This window comes from Haliotis asinina, chromosome 8 (genome assembly GCF_037392515.1).
Source record: "Haliotis asinina isolate JCU_RB_2024 chromosome 8, JCU_Hal_asi_v2, whole genome shotgun sequence".
Taxonomy (NCBI): domain Eukaryota; kingdom Metazoa; phylum Mollusca; class Gastropoda; order Lepetellida; family Haliotidae; genus Haliotis; species Haliotis asinina.
The window spans coordinates 57,856,782-57,884,592 of NC_090287.1; the positions used below are offsets into that span (position 1 = coordinate 57,856,782).

Below are 27,811 nucleotides of genomic sequence, written 5' to 3' on the forward strand. Positions count from 1 at the left end.
GCATAATGAATCTCGACAGCACTACCGGTTGTTCAAAGGTTCTTCACTAAGAATGGCTACAGCACAACACATCGTTGACCTTAATATTTTACAATGGGTATGTAATCCGTACATAATAATGTTAAAAGAGTGCTTCAAAATAGTAGGTCTGCACTTACTCTGGCTATCGATAATCGAATTCATATTCCAGTTTCATTCAGAGTCAGAGGTTGAACATTTGATTGCAAGCACTCAAATGTTACAGCGCCGGAAATGGATTCCGCTTAGTCCACAAGGCTAGACCAAAATCAAAATCGACTAATTTCTAGCCTTGTCACAGCATTGGACACCAAGAATGGTAAAAACAGTTGTACTCATATTGAGGATCGAACCCGGATCTCCAGTATTATGACCAGCCACTTAACTAGGAGGCTATCATGTTAGTGTCCCCCACAAAATGAATATGATTTTTTCTAGCCAGCATACTTTAAGTCTGTCTCAGTGTTAAGATTTCAGATCATGACATGTCTGGTTATGATGCCTTCTTTGCAATCTTAACACTCATTTTCCAATACAGTAGATGTAACATTTCCCATTAGATGCACTGAAACATTAAGTGTTTTCAGTATTGGCGAAGCAAGTATTTGTCATTACTGATCTATGAAACAACTCTTTATTACCTAATGAATAATGAATCTATAATTGATTGACAAATGTGGTATTAGTTCATTCGCCTTTTTATAACATAAAACCCTTTTGCCTCGCTGAATTAGTTTGATCAATAAATGATCAATGTGTGTTTATGGATTCCAATTCAATCCAGTACACAAATAAGATGAACAAAGGATCTCGATTTTGAGCCATGGTATCTTCAAACACGCTGAGTATAGAAGAACCAGGTGAATACACCTATTCAGCAATGCTTCCTTTACAATCAATGTGCTGACCATGTCTGGCAGAACCTAGCTTGATCAGGATCTGCATTATTGATCATGCGTCATTCAAACAATCGCTAATTTGTAAGTCAGACGTGTGAGTGTAACACTACCGGTAGCGCTGGACATGCTTACCTCTGTCGGGAACACTTCCATTGCCGATTGTTCTCGTCGTTGTTACCTTTACGTCAATGGGATATGCTACGGCTGATTATGGAGACACGTTATGCTCTGGTGTTGAAGTTCTATATTTATTAAGTTTGGATGAGGCCTATGTCATTTTGCAACATCTGAAAAATTAGCTTATCACGTCAAGGAAGCTAGTTTCTTCAGGCTAAGGAAGTTATTCTTCGGGCCAAGAAAGTTCAGTTTCTTCAGGTGTGAGGATGATAGTGTCTTCGGGCCAAGGAAGTTAGCTTCTTCAGATCAAGGAAGCTAGTTTCTTCAGATCAGGGAAGTTAGTTTCTTCCGGCCAATCGGTCAAGGAAATTCAGTCTCCTCAGGTCAAAGGAGGATAGCTGGAAGGAAGTTGGTTTCTTCAGGTAAAGGAAAGTTAATTTCTTCCGATCAAGAAAGTTAGTTTCTTGCGTTCAAGGTAGTTAATTTCTTCAGAGCAAATGAAGTTGGTTTCCCCAGGCCAAGAGAAGTACCCGTTTCCATGCTGACACAGGATTCTGCTGCCACGCCGAAAGAAAACTTTCGGAATGACTACCTGACAGAGTTAGGACTGTGACTATTGATTGTTTGTGTTGGCCACATTACTGAGGTTGTAAACTCAGCCAAGCGTTCTACTACCTCACGGTATCTGTTGAACACACTATATCATGGGGCCGTGGAGGATGAGTGTTGTGGTTTTCGCTGTGTGTGCATGCATACCTCTGGCACTGTCATGGACGGTCAAGATGGGTGAGTTGCATATATTTTCCTTTACAATAGACACACGATATATTACATACTTGAAGCTCGGACTGTATTTTTGTGTTTGTGACTGCATAATGGCATCCGACATTGATAATTTATACGATATACGTATCATGGTCGTAACAGCATGAAATTATTCGCCATTGAGAATTCAAGTATTTTCTGATATCTTCATCTTTACAAGACGTTGGGGGCGTAATGATGCAAAGGGACGACATTTCTGTGTTTCTCTACAATTTCTGATCCTTTGATTGGAGATTAAATCCCAAATTATATGACACTTCAGCACCATACCTGTGGGCCACAACGAAGAGGCATACATTTGATATAAGACTGCCTTATAGTTCAGTTTTTATAGCACTTGTCAGTTGAAGTTGACAACAGTAAAACAGGTATAAACATGACTGTGTGTACTACACAGCCAAATTTTTCATGTCACCATTGTTATAATTTTTCTTCATCAATAGTAGTGATGCCATCCCAGACACTTTTTTGTTGTTATTCTTCCACAATAGTAGTGATGTCATCTCAGACTGTTATTGTAGTTATTCTTCCACGATAGTAGTGATGTCATCTCAGATTGTTATTGTAGTTATTCTTTCACAATAGTAGTGATGTCATCTCGGATTGTTATTGTTGTTATTCTTTCACAAAAGTAGTGATGTCATATCAGATGTTTATTGTAGTTATTCTTCCACAATAGTAGTGATGCCATCTCAGATTGTTATTGTAGTTATTCTTTCACAATAGTAGTGATGTCATCTCAGACTGTTATTGTTGTTATTCTTCCACAATAGTAGTGATGTCATCTCGGATTGTTATTGTTGTTATTCTTTCACAAAAGTAGTGATGTCATATCAGATGTTTATTGTAGTTATTCTTCCACAATAGTAGTGATGTCATCTCAGATTGTTATTGTAGTTATTCTTTCACAATAGTAGTGATGTCATCTCAGACTGTTATTGTTGTTATTCTTCCACAATAGTAGTGATGTCATCTTGGATTGTTATTGTTGTTATTCTTTCACAAAAGTAGTGATGTCATCTCAGATTGTTATTGTTGTTATTCTTCCACAATAGTAGTGATGTCATCTCAGACTGTTATTGTTGTTATTCTTCCACAATAGTAGTGATGTCATCTTGGATTGTTATTGTAGTTATTCTTCCACAATAGTAATGATTCCCTCTCAGATCCGTATTGAAGTTATTCTTCCATGCTAGTAGTGATGTCATCTCAGATTTTGTTGTCGTTATTCAGACATTCCACTCACTGACATCAACAGTGTCTACGTAACAGGTATACGAATAGGTATAACATTTAAAGAAATGAATGAGTGAGTTTAGTTTTACGCCGGACCCAGCAAAACTGCAGCTACATGTATATTGCGGGTGTCTGTAAATAATCGAGTCTGGACCAGGCAATCCAGTGATCACCATCATGACCATCCTTGGTCATCGAACCTGACTACCCGATCCCGTTAGACGCCTCTTACGATAATCATGGTTTGTTGAATGTCAGTTCTTACCCAGATCTCCAGGGGTCATTTAATGGAGATAATACCACCAATATTAGTATACTGGACAAAATAAGTTAGGGATATTGGTATTTTTATGATAGATATTTCATCAGCGTGTCAATGAATAAATAGATCATTATTCATAACTTCAAAATTTACAGCCCTAAATACTTTTGTATGTTATATCCTATTGGATATATGATGCAGCTAGTGTCATAAACTCTAAATTTTCCACAACTGGTAATTAGCTTTGCTTCAAAGTGTACGGAGGCAGGTCAGGAACGTTATATTGTCGCTGTGTGACGAATTAAAACAATAAGCTCCCCGGAACTCTGTACGTCAAACAATAGACATTTGTGTTATGAAATTATGTATGTATACAAATCAATAACATAACCGCAAAACAATTGGCATGGGACTTCAAAATATAATGACAACTCAAAATCTAATGGCAATGTAATTACAAAGGCAATATGATAAAAATATAATGTTGGCAAAATGTACTTAAATAAGTGAAAATATTCACGTAGCAATGAAAGTGGGTTATCCTCCGAAACAAGCCTATGCAGGATGTTGAGTAGAAGATTACGATCCTCGCTGTTGGTGTTCATGTAATGTAAGATGAGTCCCTGTATATACACAGAACGGTGACGAGAGTAATTTGGGACGGCGGGGTGACCTAGTGGTTAGCTGACCTCGCCACGCCGAAGACCCTGGTTCGATTCTTCTGATGGGTACAATATGTGAAAAGCCCACTTCTGGTGTCTCCTCCCTTCCCCCATGATATTGCTGGAATATTGCTATAAGCGGCGTAAAACTATACTCACTCCAGAGTGATTCTATACTAACCTGGATTGGTCTGATTGCTCTGGTAGATAGCAGATTACATTCTTGTTTCCTATTCAAAATGCAAGTTCTAACATACCGTTGATATCCACTGAATGAATAGAGAAACAATGTTGTAGACTAACGGATAATGTTGGCAATGAATTAACCCTTGGCAGGTGTGGCCTCTGAATTTCGAAATATATTGACAGTGGCTTGTGTATTATGTTGACAGTGGCTTGTGTATTATGTTGACAGTGGCTTGTGTATTATGTTGACAGTGGCTTGTGTATTATGTTGACATTTGCTTGTGTATTATGTTGACAGTGGCTTGTGTATTGTGTTGACATTTGCTTGTGTATTATGTTGACAGTGGCTTGTTTATTATGTTGACAGTGGTTTGTGTATTATGTTGACATTTGCTTGTGTATTATGTTGACAGTGGCTTGTTTATTATGTTGACATTTGCTTGTGTATTATGTTGACAGTGGCTTGTGTATTAACTTAACAATTGCTTCTATATTATGTTATGTTTTAGATTATTTTAAGGGTCGGGTAGCTCTGAGGTCAAAGCGTTCGCTCGTCACGGGTTCTGTTCCTCACATGCGTACAGTATGTGAAACCCATTTATGGGCAGGGCATTCTCTTCCCACACAGGTTACTTGTCATATCTTCCTACGTAACCCCTTTTCTAATACGACCCTTTTATGGTGCGAGTGCTCAAGATTCGTGATTGGAGGCACTCAAGATCTCGGTAATTTCCGGATGCATCGTGAAAACTAGAACCTTTTCCCGAGCGCGATACTCAAATGTTTCTTCTAGACAGAACTCAGTCATGTCATATTTGTTTCTCCACATTGCTTGCATTTGTCAAGTTGAATCTAGGTCTATGTAAAACGTGTTCTGATTGGACTGAAAAAAGGGAAATAAATCTGCTGCCATTTTTTGCCGCTAGGGGATTTTATGAGAACCGCGAAATATGGTCGTAATAGAACAGAGGTTCGTAGGACGATATGACAAGTAACCTCTGTGGGAAGAGAATGTGGGCCGGGATGTTGCTGGAATATTGCTAAAAGCAGTGCAAAAATAAACGTTCTCACTCACTTAATTATCTTAACAGTATATACTCTTAAAAAAAGTAGGGGATCTTATTTTTTTTATTTACGACTAAACATATTTAGGGGATTTATCGGAGTCAGTCAATGTTGATATGATATTATTGAACGTTTTGAGAGTGCATCACCATTTGCACTTCCTTAGAACCATAGTTATTTGGAATGTAGTCGCTTTTGAAAGATGATTGGTGTATGGCATGTAGTTTGCATGTATAAGATTTTCATTTTAAAACAAACGACTGGAAACAAACACTAACAAATATGTGATGCAAGATGAGTGTCAAAATAAATGTTTTAAGGGATTTATCGACCTTCTAGAAAAACAACCCGTAAAAATCCAGAATGGGACCCCATGCACATGTGTGGGCTACTGCTTTGTGCACCTGCATATCTTGCGTTGTGTTTAGCGGTGGTAACAGAGGGAAATGGTGGTGCGATCATAACATGTCTGTCCTTGAAACGTTTGATAACGTTTACACTTCCAATCCAAATTGAAATTTCAGGATCCCCTTCATTTTTATGAAGAGTATATATTATGATAACAATCCCTCTGCTTTATGTTCAATCGATTTCTGTATTATGTCATCGCTGGCCTTTTTATTAAACATTGCCTTATGTATTATGCTCACGGTGGTCTTTTTCTTATGATAATTGTCTCTGTGTTAAAATGGGACAGGATGACACACAGCATACTACTCAATACAATGAAATGTATATTGACAGAAATGCTGCGATGGCTATGACAATTATTTTCATATGTCATACGGTTACGGAAGGCGTCTAAAAGGGAGATATTTGACATCAGGAAATACAAATACATTTACACAAAGGTGCTGTATTTGGTCGCTTTTCTTAAGATTTGAACAAAAAAGCATGTTTTTAAACGTTTATGTTTTCACATAGACAGCAAAATGTCTGCACTTGTTCACATAAGACGTAATAAGGTTAACATATCTATTTTAGTTTCAACAAAAACAACAATAAAAGCAACAATTGATTTTCTAACAAATCATTCTATTGTTCACAAGACAAGCAATGAACAGTCTTACAAATGGTGCTGGTTGGGCTGGACGTGAGAACCATTTCGCACCATTTCTTTGTTCGTTGGACTTCTGAATGTGTGTAAGTGACAGAGCGGGTCTCCACATCGGGATCATTGGCCATTCAGTCCCGATGTGCGTTCTGTCACATGTTTACCACTGTATTTACCATTTTGACCATCCTTCGACCAAACAGTAATAAAACATGGCTGCTGCTGTCTTCATCTCTAACACCGACTCATGTCCTCCCTGTTTCTTGTCCACCATCCTAAACTACCACCCGAGAGCGACCACGACGGACGTCCTTGGACAGTATCCAGTCAGATAATATGAACTGTTATTTCTGGTGTGCTTTCGTCACTGTCCGATAATGGTTCATTACAACACGGTATTCATAGAGTCGGAAACGAATAATCACCTCTGGCAGTGATTTCTTTTATAAAAGAAATTGTTCACGCATTTATTTGTTTACGCCCACTTAAATCTGTTTCACTCGTCTCTGACGTTGACGTTGACGTTGACGTTGTGTGTTTGTTTCTGTTTACACCGGAATCGAATGTAAACATGCATTGTAGTTCCATTCCCGATGTCATTAATTACTGTTTATTTGCGTGCAAGATCGTTTACATCCAGTGCGTGAACGTGCTTTTATTGAAACGACAGAACAATGCTTGAAAAGCCCGAAATTCAGCATGTTACTATTGAAGTGAAAATTATTACTGACCTTAGGTATTTCCTTTTCCAGTGGGATATCAGTGTGATTTTAGACCACGATTAGTATTGTCTCCTCAGACTAGTGTTTTGGAAACGTATTGATTGATATCTTTTCCACGTTGGCCATGGTATCCCCTGGGACACCCCAGCAAGCACACTGCCCATTGCTTGAAGAATTGCCCACTCGGAACCATCGATTATAACCACATACAGAAATTATTCCCTTGGTTGGTGTGGTTGAGGTATCGCACATACCCACAGGTGATGTGTTCACGGCCGACTGAGGACGATGTGGTAGCCTACTGAGTAAGGAGTACGCTCGTCATGCCAAAGATTAAGGATCGAGTCCCGTCATGGGTACAATGTGTGAAGCCCGTTATTGATGCCCCCCCCCCCCCCCCTGCCGTGATATTGCTGACATATTGTTAAAAGCGGCGCAAAACTAAACCGCAGTAACCTGTTGCTAAATTAACAGCTATGCATATTGAATACGTTCTTTGTAATCGTGTGGCGAGGTGTGCGATAAAGATATCATATAATCTAAAGACATAGACAGTTCTTTATCAGGCATTATGACACACTGTATTGACGTCAATACGGCATTCTAGTCTGCTCCCTTGCACGTCCACGACACGTCAGTAGAACAGCACATCAATTAGACCCGAACGAGGATTGTTAATTTAGATTACTAACTTGCCAACATGCACTGGGGGGTTACGCAAAGTCCGCAGTCTAGACTACCACTTATCAGACTTAGTTTATGTGGAACCTGCGGTCACTGAGCTGACTGAACTCGGAGGGTCTGGGTTCGAATCCAGAATGGGACTCAACTCAATAAAACCGCTAGAAATTTATGCTGTCCTTTCCCGAGAAAGTGTAATCCCAAATATAGCACACGTTAGATTTGAACACTTTCTAAATGGCATTTTAATGTCTGATACTGAGTTTGTTGACGAGTTCAAGTTGTGTTCCAGTTGGCTCTTAAATTCTGGATTTTTGTGGAGTTACAGATGCTGTATCAACATGACTCTAATTCAGTACCCAGAATCAATGACTGCATTGACCGAATCAGGCAAACCTGGTACGTCAGCAACTTTGACTTCATGACAGGGCTGACAGATCTTGTCAATCGGCTAAACCTTTATGACCCCGAGTGGATTCAATGCAAAGTTATGTCATTTTGACTCATGAACGATTAACCAAATTTCTCATAATTTTTATTACTGTCACTCCAGTGGCACCTGCATTGATTATACGATCATATATCCCATGGAACTGAATGAATATCCAAAAAGGACGCTTGCTTTCTTACATGTAGAAAGACTCGCTGAAAATAAGATGACTGAATTAAACGATGTGTTGATTTACACATGTTTTGATCATGCCATATGCAAAGGTCTTTAACAGTAAAAGCAAAGAAACCCACTTGTACAATTTGTGGAACCCATTTCTGTTATACATGCACACACACACACACACACACACACACACACACACACACACACACACACACACACATACATACATACGTATATACAGATTGTGTGGGGATTATGTTTGGGTTGATGCAAACGTATCTTTGACAACATTGTGCTGCATATATATGTAAAATGGAGTATGACAAGCGATTATGCTCTAAACATAATAGAGCAATCTGTTTTCTGCTTCATGTAATAGATACGGATTCTCTGTGACCAGCGATACATAACGTCAACAGATGTGCGACTAATGTGCAGAACACACGATCGCATGGCACCAAACGGCTGTTTAGTTTGTTTGTTCGTTTGATGTATAATGCCGTACTCAATATACCATCTATATGGCGGCGGACTGCATATACTCTTTAAAGGTACGGGAACTTCGTTTTCAATATATGATTGAAAAAACTGGGGGGTGTATCGGAGTCAGTCATTGTTGATATGATAAGAATGAATATTTCTTGAGTACATCACCAATTGCACTTCCATTTAACGTTCATTCTTTCTATCCAAACTGAAAGTTCAGGAACCTCTACTTTATTTGAAGGGTATAAAATCGAGACTGGATCAGACAATCCAGTGATGATTGGGATACGATGATATATGTCAACCACGTCAGCGAGCATGACCACTCTATCCCGTTAGTGTCCTCATACGACAAGCATGTGATACTGAAAATCAAGTCTAACACGGATGTTCACGGGTCAAGGGGACACCACAAATGTGCTTCATAAATTGTATATCATGTAGGGAATCGACCCGGGTCATCAGACTGACGAGAGAACGCGTTGCTCGTCTCAGTAAGGGTTGCTGAAGATCTGTTCTAACCCAAATCTTCACGGCTCTGCAGCAGATTGGTGTGATACTTAAGTCACCCATGCAACATGACAACTGAACAACTCAACACTGTTCAACAGTGCATGTTTGTCCTATCCACTAGTCGTGGTTTAATTGTATATACGTTCTTCATGCATATTAAACTCTTTTCTTGGCTCTTGCAATTTCGTCATTCTGCAAGGCGATGCATGATCAGATACGAAAGAACTAACCAACTTGCTTTTGAAATATGCATTTCTAAGGACGTGTTCACACGCGACATTTAAATATTTATATGTAAGAAGATATTGGCCGCACGATTCAGATTAAACCACCCACTGACATCTGAAGTTACTTCGTACCGCACGACACCCTTCATTGTTCGTGAGTATCGAGCACACGACTGTCTTTTAACTGATGTTTAAACATTCATTAGGGTAACAATGACAAGCCAAATGTTATTTTCGTTCACCATCCCCCAGTCACAGATGTAATTAAACGTTCATTTCTCAAAGCCCGTGAGATTAGACGTCTCGATTTGTATGATAATGGACAATACAATATTCTATACGTTGTGGAATTCTATGCTATAAACATTTCATACTGGAGGAAAGAAACTGAAGAAACACGTTTGATTGTATAGTAAACAGTGGGGTGTAATTTTATTAGAGAAAGGGAATAAATTACTTAGATTAAATTACTTAATTAGAGGATGAATGTACGGATAGAACGCTAACGTACGCAAATGGCTGTTGATCATTTAACTTGTTACAATGAGTCACTAAGGGCTTAACATCGAAACACTGAAAGAAAAAGACGGTGTTTCAATATAATGCTTAAAGAAATCCAACCCCAAACAAGTAAATAAAAACACGAGCAAATAAGACTCCTGACAAACACAACAAAATCGAAACACAGCAGAAACGGATTATAAACAAAATCAAAAACAGAAAAAAAAACAAAATAAAATAGCACATAGGTCTATAGCGTATTAATGTTTATCTCATGGTAGGAATTGCTGGAGAGAATTCTCATCAGCGATGTGATGCAAGTGATTATGGCATGAAAATCATTTTGTGTCTTCTCATTTTTTGAACACTTGAAGACTAATCCCTCAGTGTTATGCAGCTATTAACGAGACATCGAGTAATGTAAGTGTACAGAACGAAAATATTCCTCCTGCTATCATAACGTGTTCAGAGCTTTAAACACACAGGTTAACCCTATTAAACGGTATGTTGTAAGCGGCAACTGACGATATCGCTTCATCAGGATTGCTGACTTGCCTCACAGATGTCATCGTGTCTCAGATCGAAAAGATCGAATAAAAGATCGATAACCATGATGGCAGTAACTGCGATTTCTGTCCAGACTCGATTACTTGCAGACCGCCCCAATATTGATAGAATACTGCAAAGTGCGACAGCAAACCAACCAACCAGTTACTACATCTTGACATTCGTCAGAATTTCATTTCGGACGTCACCAGTTCCATCAGACCCCTGAAGATCCGGGTTGGAATTGATCTCCAGTAACACATGCTTGTCGTAAGAGATGACTACCTGGATCAGGTGTTTAGACTCACTGTCTTGGTTGACACACGCCATAGTATCCCAATAGTTCATGATGTTGATCGCTGAATTGTTTGGTCCAGACTCGATCATTTACAAAGCACAGCCATTAGCTGCAGTGTCACTATCGCAAACAAACCAAACATTTAGATGAGTTCTTCTTGCAGGCATTTTGATACAGAATGGAGCACCACATTGTCCGGAGGACCTCCGATGCCAACAAGACATACTTCTGGATGAAGATCATCGCTTTCTGAACATCTCTTGGACCAGATTGCCAGCAGGAAATCTTTTCGCCAGAGCTAAAGCAGGTATTTCATTCTTCAGATTTGTACCTTTCAGTTTAAAGCATTGTTGTGATTATCTTTTACTGTAAACAGGATGTATGTGTATTTGGAAAACAGGTATTTTGTTTTCCTCAAACAAGTTATACCTTCTGAAATGTGAAAAGCAGAAATGACTGTATGGTCACACACTTTTCATTTTTGACAGGTGAAACCTCATTTTAATAGTGGTGTATAAGCAGGATAGGAACAGTTATTCTGCTTTAAAATTTTTAGTTTTTTAAAATTTGTAAATACAGATGATTATGATATCAGTTACTAGATGAACCTTCTAAATATGGATTGGGCTTTCCAGTTATTGTAGCCTTTCCACAGCATCACATCTTAGTTTAGAAATAGGCTGGCGCTTAACTTTTTATACTGGTATATATTTAAGACTGCATGTGTGTCTATGTGTGTTAATCTCGTGAATGTGATAAATTTCATTATAAAGAGTCTTAATACAGTTTACGCGTCATGCCATCCTTGACATTCTGCTTGATTAGATAATCATTTTTAGATATGTGCGTATGAGATGCTTCTATGATTACGACTTTAAGTGTCATTCACAGTGCATTAGTTTGAATTTATCGTCACATCGGCAATATTTCAGCCATATCGTGAAGAGAACAATTAATTTTATACATAATAATTAATGGTAAACTGTAAAAACCTGTTAACGAAGAACAGTGGAATAACTAGATTATCACATATTCGAATTTAAAACTAGTAATTAGATCTAAAACAGTGTAACTATAAATGAAACAAGGTACAAACAGGCCATATATTGCTCACCTGAAGTAGACCGTAGGGACTAAACAGGCTATATATTGCTCACCTGAAGTAGACCGTAGGGACTTACAATATATTTGTCTCCTGCATGCGACCCAGCTTGGATTTATATCATCCCTTCAGTTTAGGGAATCTAACCATACATTAATAAGATTAAAACGATTGAAAACGTGGAAAGTTCTAATTTACTTTGAATGTTGTGAGACTTACACATACTCTCGGTAGGACAATAATTCTACAGAGCATTAGATGAACCCACCCTGCCATTTAGATGTAAAGACAATGCTCTCACCTACGGGTTAATAAACCTTGTGCTGAGTCGATTCTACGAGAATGTGTAATTTACAGAGCAGTAGATGTTATTTTCTCGCAGCTCGGGTTAATAAACGGTGCTCTGTGTTCTGTGTTCTGTGTTCTGTGTTCTACGGGCTTATAAACCTTGTGTCACGCCGAATCTACCAACATTGAATTGTACATGTGTACGTATATATTCCAGGTCTTCTAGTAAACTGTCAAAGATTAATCAGCCCTTTTGTTTGCTTCGTGATGATGATTGTAGCAGTGCGGTGGAAAGGCATCACGAACTGAGTGACATGACAACCAATGCATTAACCTAGACTACTGCCCCATGTTGTTATTGATTCACATTCTCTAGTGCTGATATTATCTCGCAATCTACAAGCGCAGGTGTACTTAAATGAACTTATCTAAAATAAGCTCCCAGCATTCCAGCATACACCATGGCGCATAATGTAGAATTAATCATATTATAAAAGACCACTACTTGCAACCCACTGCATGAAATCAATTACCTACCGTATTAGGCCAAATCAATCATATACCTTTAAAGTGCAAGTCGATTCCTCTGTTGAAATGTGTCAATAACCATCAGTAACTTAAAAGCTTCTTAGAGGTAAAACAGTTGTAACCCAGTTGACCAAATGACTTCACCAACAACTGTAAATATACACCAGACAAAAGCCCCGGGCAAAAAACCCCAGGTAAATGCTGTCGACATGTCGAGGCATATGCTAAAAAGTTAACTGACCGGGGACCCTTACGCACGCACGTTTACTCTTTGAGTTAGTGAGTGAGTCTGAAATGGGCTTCTCACACTGTAGTCATGTGGGAAATCGAACCCTGATCTTCGACGTGACGAGGGAAAGCTTTTACCAGTATACTACCCAACCGCCCCTTGCTATCTCCGAAATATTGGTGCCAACCCCTTTTTGCTTATTAGTGACATACAATTCAATTTTTTTTGTGACTGTATAATCGTTTAAAATATGTGCCTCTCTCAAGTAATTTTGTTTATTATTTACACTTTCTTCAGTTCGGTCCCTCAAGGGTGACGTTTTGATTGAGACGACCCCGGAAGCTTGTCGGGCGAACTACCTTGACCGCCATTCGTCAGTTGTCCCTCAGTGTGGCATCATCTTTCACAACTGCACTTACCTGCTGAAGACACGATGTCCTATCTACGTACGGGACATGCAGATGTCCCCTGGAGCCATCGAGCAGTATTTTCCTCAACTGAGTGTGTCCTTTACTCTTGATGATAGTTTCCTAACTACCTTGCACTACATTCTGAGCAGAGAAAATGCTGAATCGTACATCGTGGTCACGACTTCAAGTGATGGTAGGGCATTTTGGTCCATCATTATATGATTTTCTGTGACTATAAACCTGATTTGCTTTGGTTTCAAATATCGAGAACGGTATTAGTGTCGCCTGGGCAATATCATAGCTGGATTAATGGCGTGGAATGGAACTATGGCCATATCAAGTGATCGAAAACAAGACAATATCCCAGGTTATATGTATATATTTATCATGTTTTGCTCTAGTTGAGAAATGCGGCCGTAAAACAATCGGAACATATTTATTTCATTAGACAGTGACCTAATTTTGACGCTATGCTGTGGTCACTTAGCAAAAGAGGTTCATATCGTGCTGCTTATTTCTGTTTGTAAACATGAAACAAATCGAAATGTGTATGATATAAACAAATAAATATGAGAGAGTGTAAGTTTGAATGTTTATACACGAATATTAACTACTGCTAATTTGTCACTTGTGTTTGTCTTTTTGCAGATATTGCGACAATATCTAACAGATTTCCATCTAAGGTTAAAAAGACCGTATCTTTAACCGTGGACAAAAGCGGAAACTTTTCATCAAAAGACAGCCTGAAGGATATATTCAATGCAATAGAAGAAAAGAATCTAAACTTCATCGTTATTTGTTCTTCTGATTGTCTTCATAACATCATGGTTCAGGTAAGAATTGCAGATGCCAGTATGTGAACATATCCCATGTTCTTTAGTAAGTCAGGGCCCTGTTGTTCAATACTCGGTTATCTTAACCGCCGGGTAACTCCTAACGGCTGGTAAAATCCTTAGCAGGTCGTTAGCTAAACGAACGTTACATATGCGTTGTTACGCCGTTAGTTAGTTATGCCGTTAGCTAACGTCGTGGTGGTTAATGTCACTGGTTAGCTTCCATATAAACCAAAATTCCGTTTTCTGTTTACTTCCGTTTTCCAAAAACGGAAACGCAAAACGTCGCATGCACCCCAAGGAAAAAGAGTCTAAACTCTGTTTGAGATTTACTCCAATTCCGACAACAGAAAATAAAAGACATTTTAATTAGAAACTATAGGACAGCTACAGACAAAATATGATGAATCCGTGAAAGTAATATTAACAGTAAAAGCATGTTGTCTGTGGATAGAAGATGTTCAAACATTACACAGGTGTCTCGCTTAGATGGCTACAGTCTTAATGAATCTTTGAATTCACTCAAGACCTATCACTTACTTTTCACTCCCTTATTGTCATGACTGTATAGGCAAATCGGGAAGACAGATGATCAACATCATATATTAATCATTAGCCAATCTGTCAAACATTGTAATGCATGACGACAATTGCCAAATCAAACAATATAGATGTGAAATTAATGCCTTTAGTTTGTATATCTCATACACGCATTCAATACCGATAGAAACTTAATATGTTACTGGCACCACGTGCGAGTAGATCTAAGTCTAATTGCGCTATAGCTCCCCGCAGCAACACTGCAGAATAAACTCGCTCTATTATCCTACCATACAGGAATCTCATGAATAATACTGTGCAATATCGTCATTATCTGACCGCCGTCACAGACTCACATTCCAGAAAAATGTCTTGAAAAAGATGAAGCTGTTAACTCACTTTGCGTACACTGCATTCACTTGCGTATGTATCACAATCATTTCATTACATATGTAATCATTTCATAACGTTAGATCGCAACGATACTTGAAACACATTCGTCACAGCATGATAATCAATAAACTTCTGTTTTGCTTAACACTAGCCGGTATCGTAAGAATCGTTCTGTAGCAAATTAAACATAGCCCCATCTTGCATGTCTTTTTATACCTAGGCCCCTCTGTTATATTAACAACTTTTACAATTTTTCAAAGTACAGGTCGTGTCATTGAAGACTGACATCAGCAAGAGCACAGTGATGAAAAGATCTCGTTGGTTGTTAGTATCGACTGAGGGAGGTGGTACCGAACAGACTCTGCCACCGGATCTTGACCATTCTGCCGATGTATCCATCCTCCACTTCCACTCATGCCAACAGAAGTATCCCGTATTTGTAAGTAGAATTTCACCAAGACAACCGTGAAGATCCAGGCTAGATTTGGCTTCAGGCTTATCGTTCTTGTTTGAAGCGAGGAACGGGATTGTTTGAGATAACTGCTGAGTGCAGTGTAAACCATAAGCAACAGTGAAAAAAACAACAATAAACCCAAAAACAGACACCAAAACCTAAACAAGAATAACAAAAGAACCCGAAAACAAAACAAACAAATAAACAAAAAAAAACCCCCAAAAACAAAAAAGAAATAAACGGCAAGACAGTTACAGTTGGCCAAAAAAACATACAAAAAACAAGTCGTTTCGTAGAATCTGTAAACATTGATTTCATCCACATTACATTTCATTGCAATTGCTGTTGCAATAATGATATAAGCCAACAGGTCTCTAGATCTAATAACCACTTCACTTCTATTCTCTTTATCTCTCTTCTCTCTCTCTCTCTCTCTCTCTCTCTCTCTCTCTCTCTCTCTATATATATATATATATATATATATATATATATTACGCCGCTTTTAGCAATATGGCTACAATATCATGGCATCACAAATAAGCATCGAGCGTTGAACCAATGTGGGCAATCGAACCCACGCAAATGGCGTGACGAAGCTTTACCCACTCCACTACTCATTGCGCTACAATGCGCATAAACAGTCGCGAAAGAAAGAACACGCTCCTGTATGATGCTGGATGAAAAGATGCAAAAAACCGTGGTTATCATATCTTGTATATTAGGCTTGAATCCGATCTTCAGATGTATGCTTTTCTGCAGGACAGTATATATCAATATTCTATTTCACGCTCCTCTGTGTAAAGAAATGTTTACATTTTTAATATTCCTAGAGATCCGGGTTAGAACTGATCTTCAGTAACCCATGCTTGTCGTGCATGCAAGAGATCTGAATCACTTCGGCATTTCTCCAAAATCAATGTGGCAAAAACACCGTCAAACTCACGCCCTAATTCATGAATCAAAGACCCGTGAAGTTCGTGGTTTAGGATGACTCTTCGGTCACCCGGGCTTGTAAGAGGCGACTAACGGAATCGGGTGGACAGGCTCGCTGACTTGGTTGACACATGTCATCGTATCCAGTTTGCGTAGATCGATGCTCAAGCTATTGATCACTGGATTGTCTGATTCAGACACGAGAATGTGCAGACCGCTTGGATGTTGTTGATTGCGACGTAAACCGAAACTCATTCGCTCATTTATGGTTTGAAGACATAAAAACCAAGATGAAACGACGGAGATATTATTCAATACATTATCCATGTCTAATCCGATTTGCACCGACATCGCCTTCATTATAATGTAACACCGAACGTGAAACATCCCTCTGTCGTTTCAGAGCCTTAAGAAAGTCACAAACCAGATATCGAATGGTTCAAAGCTTTCAAAGCTTCAGGCTGTGGAGCTCACTAAAGATGCTGTTCAGGTAAGATAAATAGATGAAAAACAAATAGATGCCAAAGATTTTTGGAATTTTTAAACCTTTGTTTGATGAGAATCATTACTAATGAAAACAGACCAATTTCTCCAAAATACTGCTTGTACGTTTCATTATTCGACTGTCAATATAATATTTCATTTACTGTCTTCTCTCGTTGTCGTGTTCTGAGGGCAAATGTGTATTGAATTAATCGCTATATAAGCAATCTTATTGATCATATTTTTATTATTTGGTCCAACTGTGAATGATATGACCGCTAATGGGTTCCTATTCAATTTTCATATATTGGGCATAATAACCTCGCAGTTTCCCACACTTAAAACATTTAAGGCAGTATTATCAGGGTTAGGATTTTCGAAGCTCCCTTAGCGCTAAGATAGTCGTAAGTGCCATACATTAACATTAACATAATCTTAGCTCTAAGAGAGCTCTGAAAATCTAGACCCAGGTCTCCGTTCCTGATTGCTATAGTAACCTTAAGACGATCGTAACTCCCACACTTTAACATAGACGTACGACAGTCGTATCGCTACCGTCGCTTTGAGTCTTAAGTGCCAAACATTAACATTAACTTACGACTATCGTAACTCTAAGAGAGCTTCGAAAATCTAGACCCAGGGCACCGTTCCTGAAAGCGATCGTAACCTTAAGACGATCGTAACTCCCACACTTTAACATAGACGTACGACAGTCGTATCGCTACGATCGCTTTGAGTCGTAAGTGCCAAACATTAAGATTAACGTACGACTATCTTAACTCTAAGGGAGCTTCGAAACTCTAGACCCAGGTCTCCGTTCCTGAAACGGATCATAACCTTAAGACGATCGTAACTGCCATACTTTAACATAGACGTAGAACATAGACGTCCCGGTTCACACATCCAGAACAATGAACGTTACTTCCTCTTTCCTTTCAGAGACAGATAACAAGCTCAGCGCCGGCCGTTGCTGACATCTACACCCTCCACGACACCCATGGTGGGAAGGTACTGCGTCTGAATGGGCGAGTACTTCCTAATGAAAACAGAGGACTGTCAAATGAAATATTCGAAACTGACAAATACGGTTACAATAACAGAACCTTCAAAGTTGGGATCTTGCCGGTGCGTAATATTCCCAGGATGTAAAAGTTAATTCACATATTCATGTAAACTTTGACACGATGGCTTTCCACAAGTAAATATATTTGTATCTAACTTTGGAACGACACACTAATGTATTCTTTCAAGACCTGATAAACACAATCTCCGTGTTTAACACTTTTAATAAAGGCATAAATTAACGCGAGTGAGCTAAATGAATTTAAGGCAATTTGTTCTGTGACGTCCAATTAAATGTACGTGGTAAGCTTGAAGTGAAGCAACTGGCTTCGGATACCTCTTTCTTAAAACACATTATCACGTGCATTGTGCTGAAACATCAAAGTGACGAATCTGAATGGTGACAATTTAGTGATGTCAACATCTTTGTCATGTGGAACCGACATCACGATCCTTACTCCTTCACCAGGTCAATAAAAAACTATGAAGAGATTTTTCAGTACATGTGAAACAACAAAGGTGATAACATAACAATGGTGGGCACTTTGGAATGGAAACCAGTAGTTGATTTGCGCTGATAAGTAATGACAGTGAACAAATAGAAGTCAGGAAATGCCCCAGGCGTGAATAGTCCTGTTAGGTGATCGAGCATTGATAGATAATAAACAAAAGGGGTTAATGGCACTAAATTACTGAGAGGTGATACCGGAGACATGGAAGCAAGAACATATAATTAAATTAAAAAGTCCGAGTGTGTTCCCTGGTAACGGTTGATTGCTGCTTGTTATCTTCCGCCGGACGTGGACTATTGGAGCTTTCTTTAAAGTCAATTGTTGTTGGTGAACAGGACTTCAGTTGCTTTTCACATGATGGCGTGGTCTTGATTCTTTCTCATGTGTTCGGAAATGGCGGCTTTAGGTCGCGTTTGCTGACACATGTTTGGGGGTTCTTTGAATCTGGTGTTTGGGTTTCACCTGCATGTGCAGGGGATATGGTATATACATCCTCTGGGATTGGGATTAAGCTGATGGTGCATTCGCCATTGACGTTCTGCATGGTCGTTGAGGTCTTGTCGCTGGAGACCTCTATGGTGGCTTCGCGAGACACCTGATTGCTGACAGGGCCCAGTTAGGAATGGTGATTATGATGGATGCTGAGTCAAGATTCTCGAGGTTGCCTGTTTTTTTTTTTGTTGTCTCCTGTTATAAGGAAAAGTATTTTCAAACCAAAGAAAAACCATTCGCCATCAGCTTGAACCAACAGGACACAAAGCAGAACACGTCAAAGATGCAAATGCAGACACCTTTGGGTCCAACTTTGATTAGTCAAACAATGCGTCATTGGATTTTGGTCAAACATGTATGAACTATGCCTAAAATACCTCTATGTTTCCACAGTGGCATCCATTTGTATACAAGTCCGAGGACAACCGTACATATTATGGTCTCTGCCTGGATATGCTGAGTGAATTAGCTCGTAGTCTGAACTTCAGGTACGTATTGGTCAATGCAGAAGTGGACACATTAACTCATCAAATGGATGGAAGTCATGACTTATGCTCAATAAGCACGTCTGTCTTTTAACATTGAGGATCTCGCCTCGTTTGTATTTAATATTGTCCTGATGGTGTACCTTTGTGAGGACCCTACTTGTAGTCCAGAATTCCTTCACAGAGGTCAAGGTCGATTGACGTTATTTTTAACGTTTGTTATATCATTCCAGAGGACACTCTCCCTTTCCCCCTCTCTCACGCGCACACATACTTAGAGATACAGACACACAACCCGTCCTAGAGATACACACAGGCAGACAGACAGACAGACATACACACATACAGACACACATCAGAATGATGCCCCATTACACCACTCTTCACCAAAACCACTGCCACGTGATTTGAAAAATACCGACATTTTCCAAGCTGATGACAAGTTGTATTCTATTGCAGTTATGTTTTTGTTGAGCCCGTTGACCAGGAATGGGGAAGGGTCGTTGATGGCAAGTGGACAGGACTAGTCGGCGATGTTGCAACCGGGGTAGGAGACCATCACGTCCTTGTTAACTGAAATAGTCAGTATTTTAGAACAATCAAAATTAAATGTGATATTTTCGATTCAACAGTTTAAAAAAAAAAGCAACAAGACCCTTCTGCAATCTCTGCAATATTTGATGTGATATTCCAAATATACGTATTTCATAGGCATGTGTGTTTGAATTGGGGTGAAATAGCCATGATCTTCGTGAAAGATGAACATCACCCGCCGAATCAACAAAGAAAGAAATCCAAAAATATGTTTACAGTTAAACAGTGCTAAAATAGATGATGCATCTGACGTTATACAATACAGTCGTCAATATTACAATATATCATAGGTCGCATCAGCGGACCTTTACAATTGACCAATCAAAACACAGCTTACCATATCGCGAAAGTTGACATTCGTACCTACCTGTTCAACTTTTACCCTAATAAAGATTGCTAAAATGCTATTTTCCGTACGATCGCTTCAGAGTGATGTACATGGAATATGCCACAACAGTGAGTAAACAGTTACTAGAAATAGCGTTTTTGCCAATATTGAAGGATGTCAGCGGCGGAAATATTAGCTAATGGCGGTTATGTCACCAGAAAGCCCTATGCATATATACTGCAGGTCAAGCAGCTATGTCCTATGCTTTTCGTTTGTTGAGCGATCAGTGTCAGTGATCGGGGAATTCTGTGACGCTGAACCCTGAACAGTAGTTATTTTCTGATTAGTTAAATCTGTTCGGCCATCTCGCCTTTGATTAGACGGTGATATGTCGCTCAAAGATTAGCTGGAGGGACCTTGTACTAGGGTTTGTTAGACTCTGCATACCAATGTAACGAACAGTACTGAGTCGAGGTTTACTATAGACTGAGTGTTGACATGTTATAACTTGAGACGAAATCAGGTTCACTTCCGGAAGGAATTTTGCTGAAAGCGCCATAAACCTCACTCACTTCTTCCAGAAAATCGATATGATTATTGCGCCACTAACAATCAGCGATGTCCGAGAGACCGTGATGGACTTCACGCAACCATATTTCTATGTCCACTCAATGATCATCCTAGCCAAGCAGGACCCGAATGAAAACCAGTGGTTGACCCTTGTGGCGCCCTTCCGGTATGAGGTTCACATCTGCATCCTGTTCTCCCTCATCTTCTCCACGGTGTTCCTGTTCGTGGTGGAGGAAGTCCATCCGGTCAACGCTTGGCTGGACAGGCGTTTGTCCGAACTCCGAATACGTTATGGGGACATTCTGTGGTACCACTTTGGTGCCCTCATGGCTAATGGTGAGATGAGAGCTTACGTTGCAAAATGAGAAGATGAAAACATTAGTTGTGGAGATAAATTCGATACGGATATCAGAGTTTCTAGACCTTTGGTCGTCTCTTACAATAATGCTTATTTAGTGTAATCTTGCAAATGCAATTGACTATTAACCCAGAAATGATTGGTTTCCCGTTAGGATGAGATGCTAAGGTGTCAGCGAATGTTATAACCCATGCGTGTATATTCCCAAGGAACGGATTTTGAGTTCAAACCGTTCCATGTTGGTAAGACATGGCATCATTTATTTGGGTGGAATAAGACATATTTTACACGGGCTAATTGATAGCACTTTTTGAGTGGGGTTGTTGTGAATGGAATCATATTGCGTTTAAGGGATGCATCCTTTAATTTAACCTCAAATGATGAAGGCAGTCTCGTTGTCCTTTATCTTGCTTAAAGGTCATTAAATATTCATATTCACGAACGCGATCGGGCAAGGAGTGGGTCTTTTTTTGGCATATATATTGACCAGTATATTCTGAAGATCTTGAGATTACCAATCATATATTTGAAACGAATGACCATAAAAACAAATTTTGGCGTTCCCTAGGTGGCGCATACCTTCCAAAAACCCAGTCTGGGCGGTCGGTGTTGGCGTGTTGGTGGTTGCTGACGGTCATTCTGGCGGCAACCTATAGTGGGAACCTCATTGCCTTTCTTACTGTCACGACGGAGAAACCTCCCTTCTCTACTCTTGGGGAGATGGTAGACCAGACTGAGTTCAAATGGGGACTAATAGGAGGGTCGGCGGTTATAACACTGTTTGAAGTAAGTAGTCACAACTCCTAGTGTACCAGTCCATGTGGTTGTTGGTTAACATAGATCAACAATACTGGGCTCAGTAGTAACTAACAGATAAAACCATACAATCCATCGATCTGTCAAACTGCAACACGATGACATGCATCTTTATGCCTCTGATGACAAGCACCGTTTCATTATTAATGCATCAATATGTATTAATACGTCAATACGTTCAGGGTATGTTTTCGAATATCTGCTACAGTCCCTGTGATTCAACCCGAAGAACCTATTTCGTTTTAGTTCAACTGCAAGAGTTGGGTTTTCTAAGGCATCGTTTAAATATTACATTAGGGAATTAAATAAACGTTAGCTATCCAGATGTTAACCAAACTCTCCAAAAATAACCCATAGGGATTCCATGATGGTAACGTTCCTCTGAAGATTTGTGCAAGAGAATAATGTGGATGAGTTGGGATGGGCCTTAAGTTGATGGTGCATTAGCCATTGACGTATAGGTGGGCCTCTAAGGTCTTGTCGCTGAAGGCGTCTATGATGGCTTTAATTTGTTTCTTCACGAGAAACCTGAATACTGACATGACCTGGTTAGGAATGGTAATTCTGATGGATGATGAGGCAGGTTTGGTTTTTGGAATGACGTCTTAGATCTGTCGTCAGAAATAATTACACATTACCTTTCATATGTTATGAAGAGAAAGAAATCGCCTGGTTTTTGTGGTCTTAAAGTATTTTCCTACTAAAGCAGAACCATTCGCCATCAACATGAACCAGGAGGAAACATATTAGAGATGGACATAAAAAAAACACGAGTTGGTCTTGGTTAATTGCGTGTCATGGAGCCCCAAATATATGCGTTGTTATTCATAATACCAATCATGTTTGCATTGTCTACACTCCACCACTGTCCCACCCACCGTCATGTGTTAACAGCGTCAGAATCATGACAAATGATTCAGCGAGTCGTATTTTCCATTTGACATGTTCAAAGAGCGCCATATATTCAATTTAGAACTGGGATTGTGCTGAAACCATCCAACCCAATGTATGACCAAGAACAAATAACATTGAAAGGAGTTGTATTGACTTTCTGTAAATGCCGAACATGTCTAATACTGTCTATCGGAAAGCTCAGAGGTTCCTGCGTCATACCCGAGTACCTTCAAAAGCGTTAACCTCCCCTTTCAAGAGCTTAACGATACCAAGACCATGTCTTTGGAATCACTTTGGCCCCTTGCCCACTCGAACGCACTTGCTATGTTAGTGTAATATTCCCGATCCTACGCTCAACCACTTCACCTCACAGTATATCACCGTCCTGTTTCTATGTACAGACGTCCAACAGAAGTGACTTCCAGAGAATATGGCAAGGTGTTGAGAGGGACACAGCGGTTGATCCGGACGTCCAAAGCCTCAGTTTAGATGTGCACTTGCACAAAGTGTTGACGGAGAAATACGCCTACATTGGGGACACGACGAATTATGACCTCTGGCTGTCCAAGGCCTGTGACATATATGGACTGAGTGATCGATTCTACCCCATGAGATATGGCATTGGCTTCCCAAACAACAGTATGAATACCAGAATCTTTACTGAACAGTAAGTATCTCAAACAACAACATACACGCTCTTCACTGAACAGTAAGTCTCTTTAACAACGGCATGAATTCCAGACTCGTGACTGAACAGTAAGTCTCTCTAACAAATTAAAGCATGAATACCATACTCTACACTGAGCAGTAAGTATCTTTAACAACAATATAAACACCCGTATCTTCACTGAACGGGTAAGTTCCTTCAACAACGGTGTCAATACCAGACAGTAGTGCCAGTACCAGTCTTCACTGAACAGTAAGTATCTTTAACAATAGTATCAATACCAGTCTTCCCTGAACAAAAAAGTATCTTTGACAACAGTATCAATACCATCTTCACTGAATAGTAGATATCTTTGAGAACGGTCTTACTGTCTTCAGTGCACAGACAGTCTCTCTCTCACTTCAGTATTAATGCCAAGTTCTTCGCTGCACAGCAAGCCGATGTAACAATAGCATCACTATCAGACTCTCCACAGAACCGTTAAATCTCTCGAATAAAATTTCAGAGTCTGAAGGTATATGTCATTAACAACTAAATGGGTCAGATGGCTCACAGCGTAAAATAGACGCTGCAAAATTTGGTTGCCATTCTTTAAAGGTGATAATGAGTACGTGAGTTTGACGTCCTGGTAAGTTAGCACGACTTGACGAATATGGGATTTTTATGATAATGGAAGTAAACCTTAGACGTACATGTTCGGTAGTCTGAAGTACCACAGTTCGGTATTAGCTGTGCCATTATGCGTTGCGGGGACTAATATCATATCAGCTTGAAACCTCGCTTTGCTGACACGGTAACTGAACTGTGCAAGAGACCTGAATCAGTTCGACATGTCCCCACCATCAATGTGACACATAGGCAATACTCAGATACCGTGCCACAAAACAGCTTCAAACTCACACTCTAATTCATGTATCAGAGACCCATGAAGATCCTGGTTTAGGATGAATCTTCAGTAACCCATGCTTGTCGTAAGAGGCGACGAACGGGAGAGGGTCGTCATGCTCGCTGACTTGGTTGACACATGTCATTGTATCCCATTTGCGTAGTAAGATGCTTATGATCACTGGATTGTCTGGTCCAGACTGGAGTATTTATTAGCCCGCAGCCATATAGCTTGTATGTTGCTGGGTGCGGCGTTAAACGACAATCAGTCAATGTTTCAGGCTCCTGCGGATTCATGAGGGCGGTCTTATTCAGCTTTGGTATCAGAAATGGAAGGCAGCAAATACTTGTGAAAAGACCTCGACGTCCGCCAAGAAGGTCGGCCTGCTGGCGTTACAGAGTGCCTTCTACGCTGCAGGGGCGGGCTTGTTTCTAGCAATGGGAATTCTCTGCAGTGAGGTAATCATGAAGAGGACGTGTAAGGGAAACTCATGTCAAAGTCCAACCTGTGTATGTCGATTATCGTGTCAAAAAACTTCGTGCAAGGATTTGTGTTCCGGTTGCTTCTCTGGGAATGTGTGTGGGTGTTGTTCTAGGAAAACATCGGAATAAGGTGTTTGCTGATTGACAAACAGGCTGTTCTTGTGGGAATTTCCAGTAAATCATGTATATATATGCAGAGGAAATGAGCTCTGATGAAGTTCCCATAAAATGGAGGCAAACTCTTTAGACTGTATGACAACTGAACTTGTATTGTGACGTCACTGAGTTCTCTCTCTGGGACGCGACGTTTGTAGGAAGACAGCAGTAAATTGATTCCCTACAATTGATTTCCTACAAATGCCTCTTTGTGTTGACAAGCCTTAATCACGGATTCGATTTGGTTGACTTCGTATCATGTCTGGAGAATACTGTACACACGGTGGTGATGACTGACACCGTAGATGCGGGGATTACATCAGAAGTAGGGCAATGGAGAGACAAGGCGGGACAGGAGAGACAGAAGACTGCAGAGGGGAGCAGAACTGACACTACAGTTACTGCAGAGGAGAGGAGGGAGGTGTGGAGGAGGGAGAGGAGGACACAGCAGAGGAAACAAAGGCCCTACATAGAGAGGGTCATTGCAGACATAGCAGACGCACAGGAGGGAAACAGACCCATCACAGACATGGACACTAATGACATAGCAGACACACAGGAGGGAAACAGTCTCATCACATAAATGGGCAGGGCAGACATAACAGACACACAAGAGGGAGACAGCCTCATCACAGACATGGACACTCCTGACATAGCAGACACGCAGGAGGGAAACAGCCGCATCACAGACATGGACACTGTTGCCATAGTAGACACACAGGAGGGAAACAGCCCATCACAGACATGGACACTCCTGACATAGTAGACAAGGAAGAGAGGAGGGAGAAGAGACAGCGCAATGAACCCACACCTTCGGAAACAGACGCAACAATAACAGCATACCTAAATAGACACGCGACGTGCCACAATAAAATCGCGACAATACTGGCTGATCTGCGTTCGCAGTGATTCATAGCAACGCATCATTAGGGCGTGTGATAATGAAGCAATTATATCGATCCTTGCTGACATATAAACTTATGTGTATAGTACTGTCAGCTAGTATTGTGTGACAACATTTACAATTCATGAAGTAAATACAATACTCACTCGACAACGGAATGCCATACATAAACTTTGGATGATGTATGGTATTGTTGTTTTTAAAACGGTTTATTTTTTCAGAAAAGGTTCCATATGGTTGATTCAGAGACAGATATCTCCTGGGGCCAATTCGAAGGGCGGACTAATTCAGTCGTTACATTAAGTTCTTGGATTGAACATGCATATACGTGTGTCGTCCAGGGTATATTTTCACAAAGTCATTTCATCGTAAGTCATATACGTATGTTCAAGTACCGGGGTTGCGTTCGTGGTACCTCGATCGCTTTGTGGAGCATAGCACACTAATAAACTTGCAGATCCAAACAATAGACAATAAAAATCTATGTTCTATTAAACAATTTCACTCCTCAAGCTTATCCCAGACGTTCGTTTGAACTGAGCTGGTTGTACTTGCTTTTTCATAACAAGCATTGGTCTTGTTTTCATAAAATACGTGTGCTCTACATCTTCATACGATGAATGTAGCCTATAATGTTTGTTTCAATTAATTCAACTGAAATACATGTACCTTTCACAATGAAGCCCGTGACGATCCGGGGTTAGAATGAATTTTCAGTTACCCATGTTTGTCGTCAGAGACGACTTACGGGATCGGATGGTCAGACACACCTACCATCGTGTAACAATTGCATGGGCAGAACAACCCTCATGTTGGTGACCACTGGGATGTCTGGTCCAGGCTCCATTATGTACATACCGCCGCTATATGACTGGAATATTGCTGAGTACCATCCAGTCAACCAACCAACCAACCACAAGGACCACTTCTCCAACCTACGCTCTTCCTCTAGAAAACAAAATTTTTTTTGTTATATATATATAAAGACTCTTTGGAATTCCACGAAAAAGGATGATATGAGATGTGACTCGCCCGTTATTGACTCACAAGGTCCATGACTTATTTCAGTACAACACAGTCAGCCGGAGTTATTGTGTATGTGAACACTTATTGCTAAATTATCGATGTCGATCAGTGTAAACGCCCAAAACAGCGTAAAATATTTACAGAACCGACGTATATAATGTCACACAAATAGACTATATTTATATGAATGTACATACTTTATACACTTTATGTTGAACATATTTGTCTGACATATTTAACTGTTATCTTGATCATGTCTGTATATATGGTGAATCATATGTGATGATCTTGTATGGAGCAATAAAATCCGAGTTTGAAAATAGCTGTGTTTAGAATTGCACCATATATTCAACACACTCTACATTTCATAAGTAACTTATCATAATCCAGAGCGTTTGATTCTGGCCACGATCACGCTACTTTTGTAATAAAGTTTCTGTTTCGAAATCAGCCCTACTATATCGTGTCACGT

The 27,811-nt window shown here is 39.9% G+C and overlaps 1 protein-coding gene across 1 annotated transcript; it reads left to right on the top strand.

The window, feature by feature from the left end:
- Positions 1 to 1,748: 1,748 nt before the first annotated feature.
- Positions 1,749 to 27,659, top strand: LOC137294041 (glutamate receptor ionotropic, kainate 1-like). The gene is made up of 13 exons (XM_067824966.1): positions 1,749 to 1,820; positions 11,078 to 11,221; positions 13,359 to 13,664; positions 14,120 to 14,304; positions 15,503 to 15,676; positions 17,028 to 17,114; positions 18,047 to 18,232; positions 19,567 to 19,661; positions 20,118 to 20,205; positions 21,162 to 21,486; positions 22,077 to 22,294; positions 23,620 to 23,885; positions 25,052 to 27,659. Exons 1-13 carry the CDS (start codon positions 1,754 to 1,756, stop codon positions 25,380 to 25,382), a joined length of 2,472 nt encoding a protein of 823 aa, XP_067681067.1. The 5' UTR covers positions 1,749 to 1,753; the 3' UTR covers positions 25,383 to 27,659.
- Positions 27,660 to 27,811: the final 152 nt, after the last annotated feature.

Bases quoted from the DNA above. Each gene is read 5' to 3' on its own strand.
- LOC137294041 (XM_067824966.1), top strand. From the start codon at position 1,754: ATGAGTGTTGTGGTTTTCGCTGTGTGTGCATGCATACCTCTGGCACTG. The intron at 1,821-11,077 runs GTGAGTTGCATA...TTCTTCTTGCAG, and splicing joins GTCATGGACGGTCAAGATGG to GCATTTTGATACAGAATGGA. The intron at 14,305-15,502 runs GTAAGAATTGCA...TTCAAAGTACAG, and splicing joins TTCATAACATCATGGTTCAG to GTCGTGTCATTGAAGACTGA.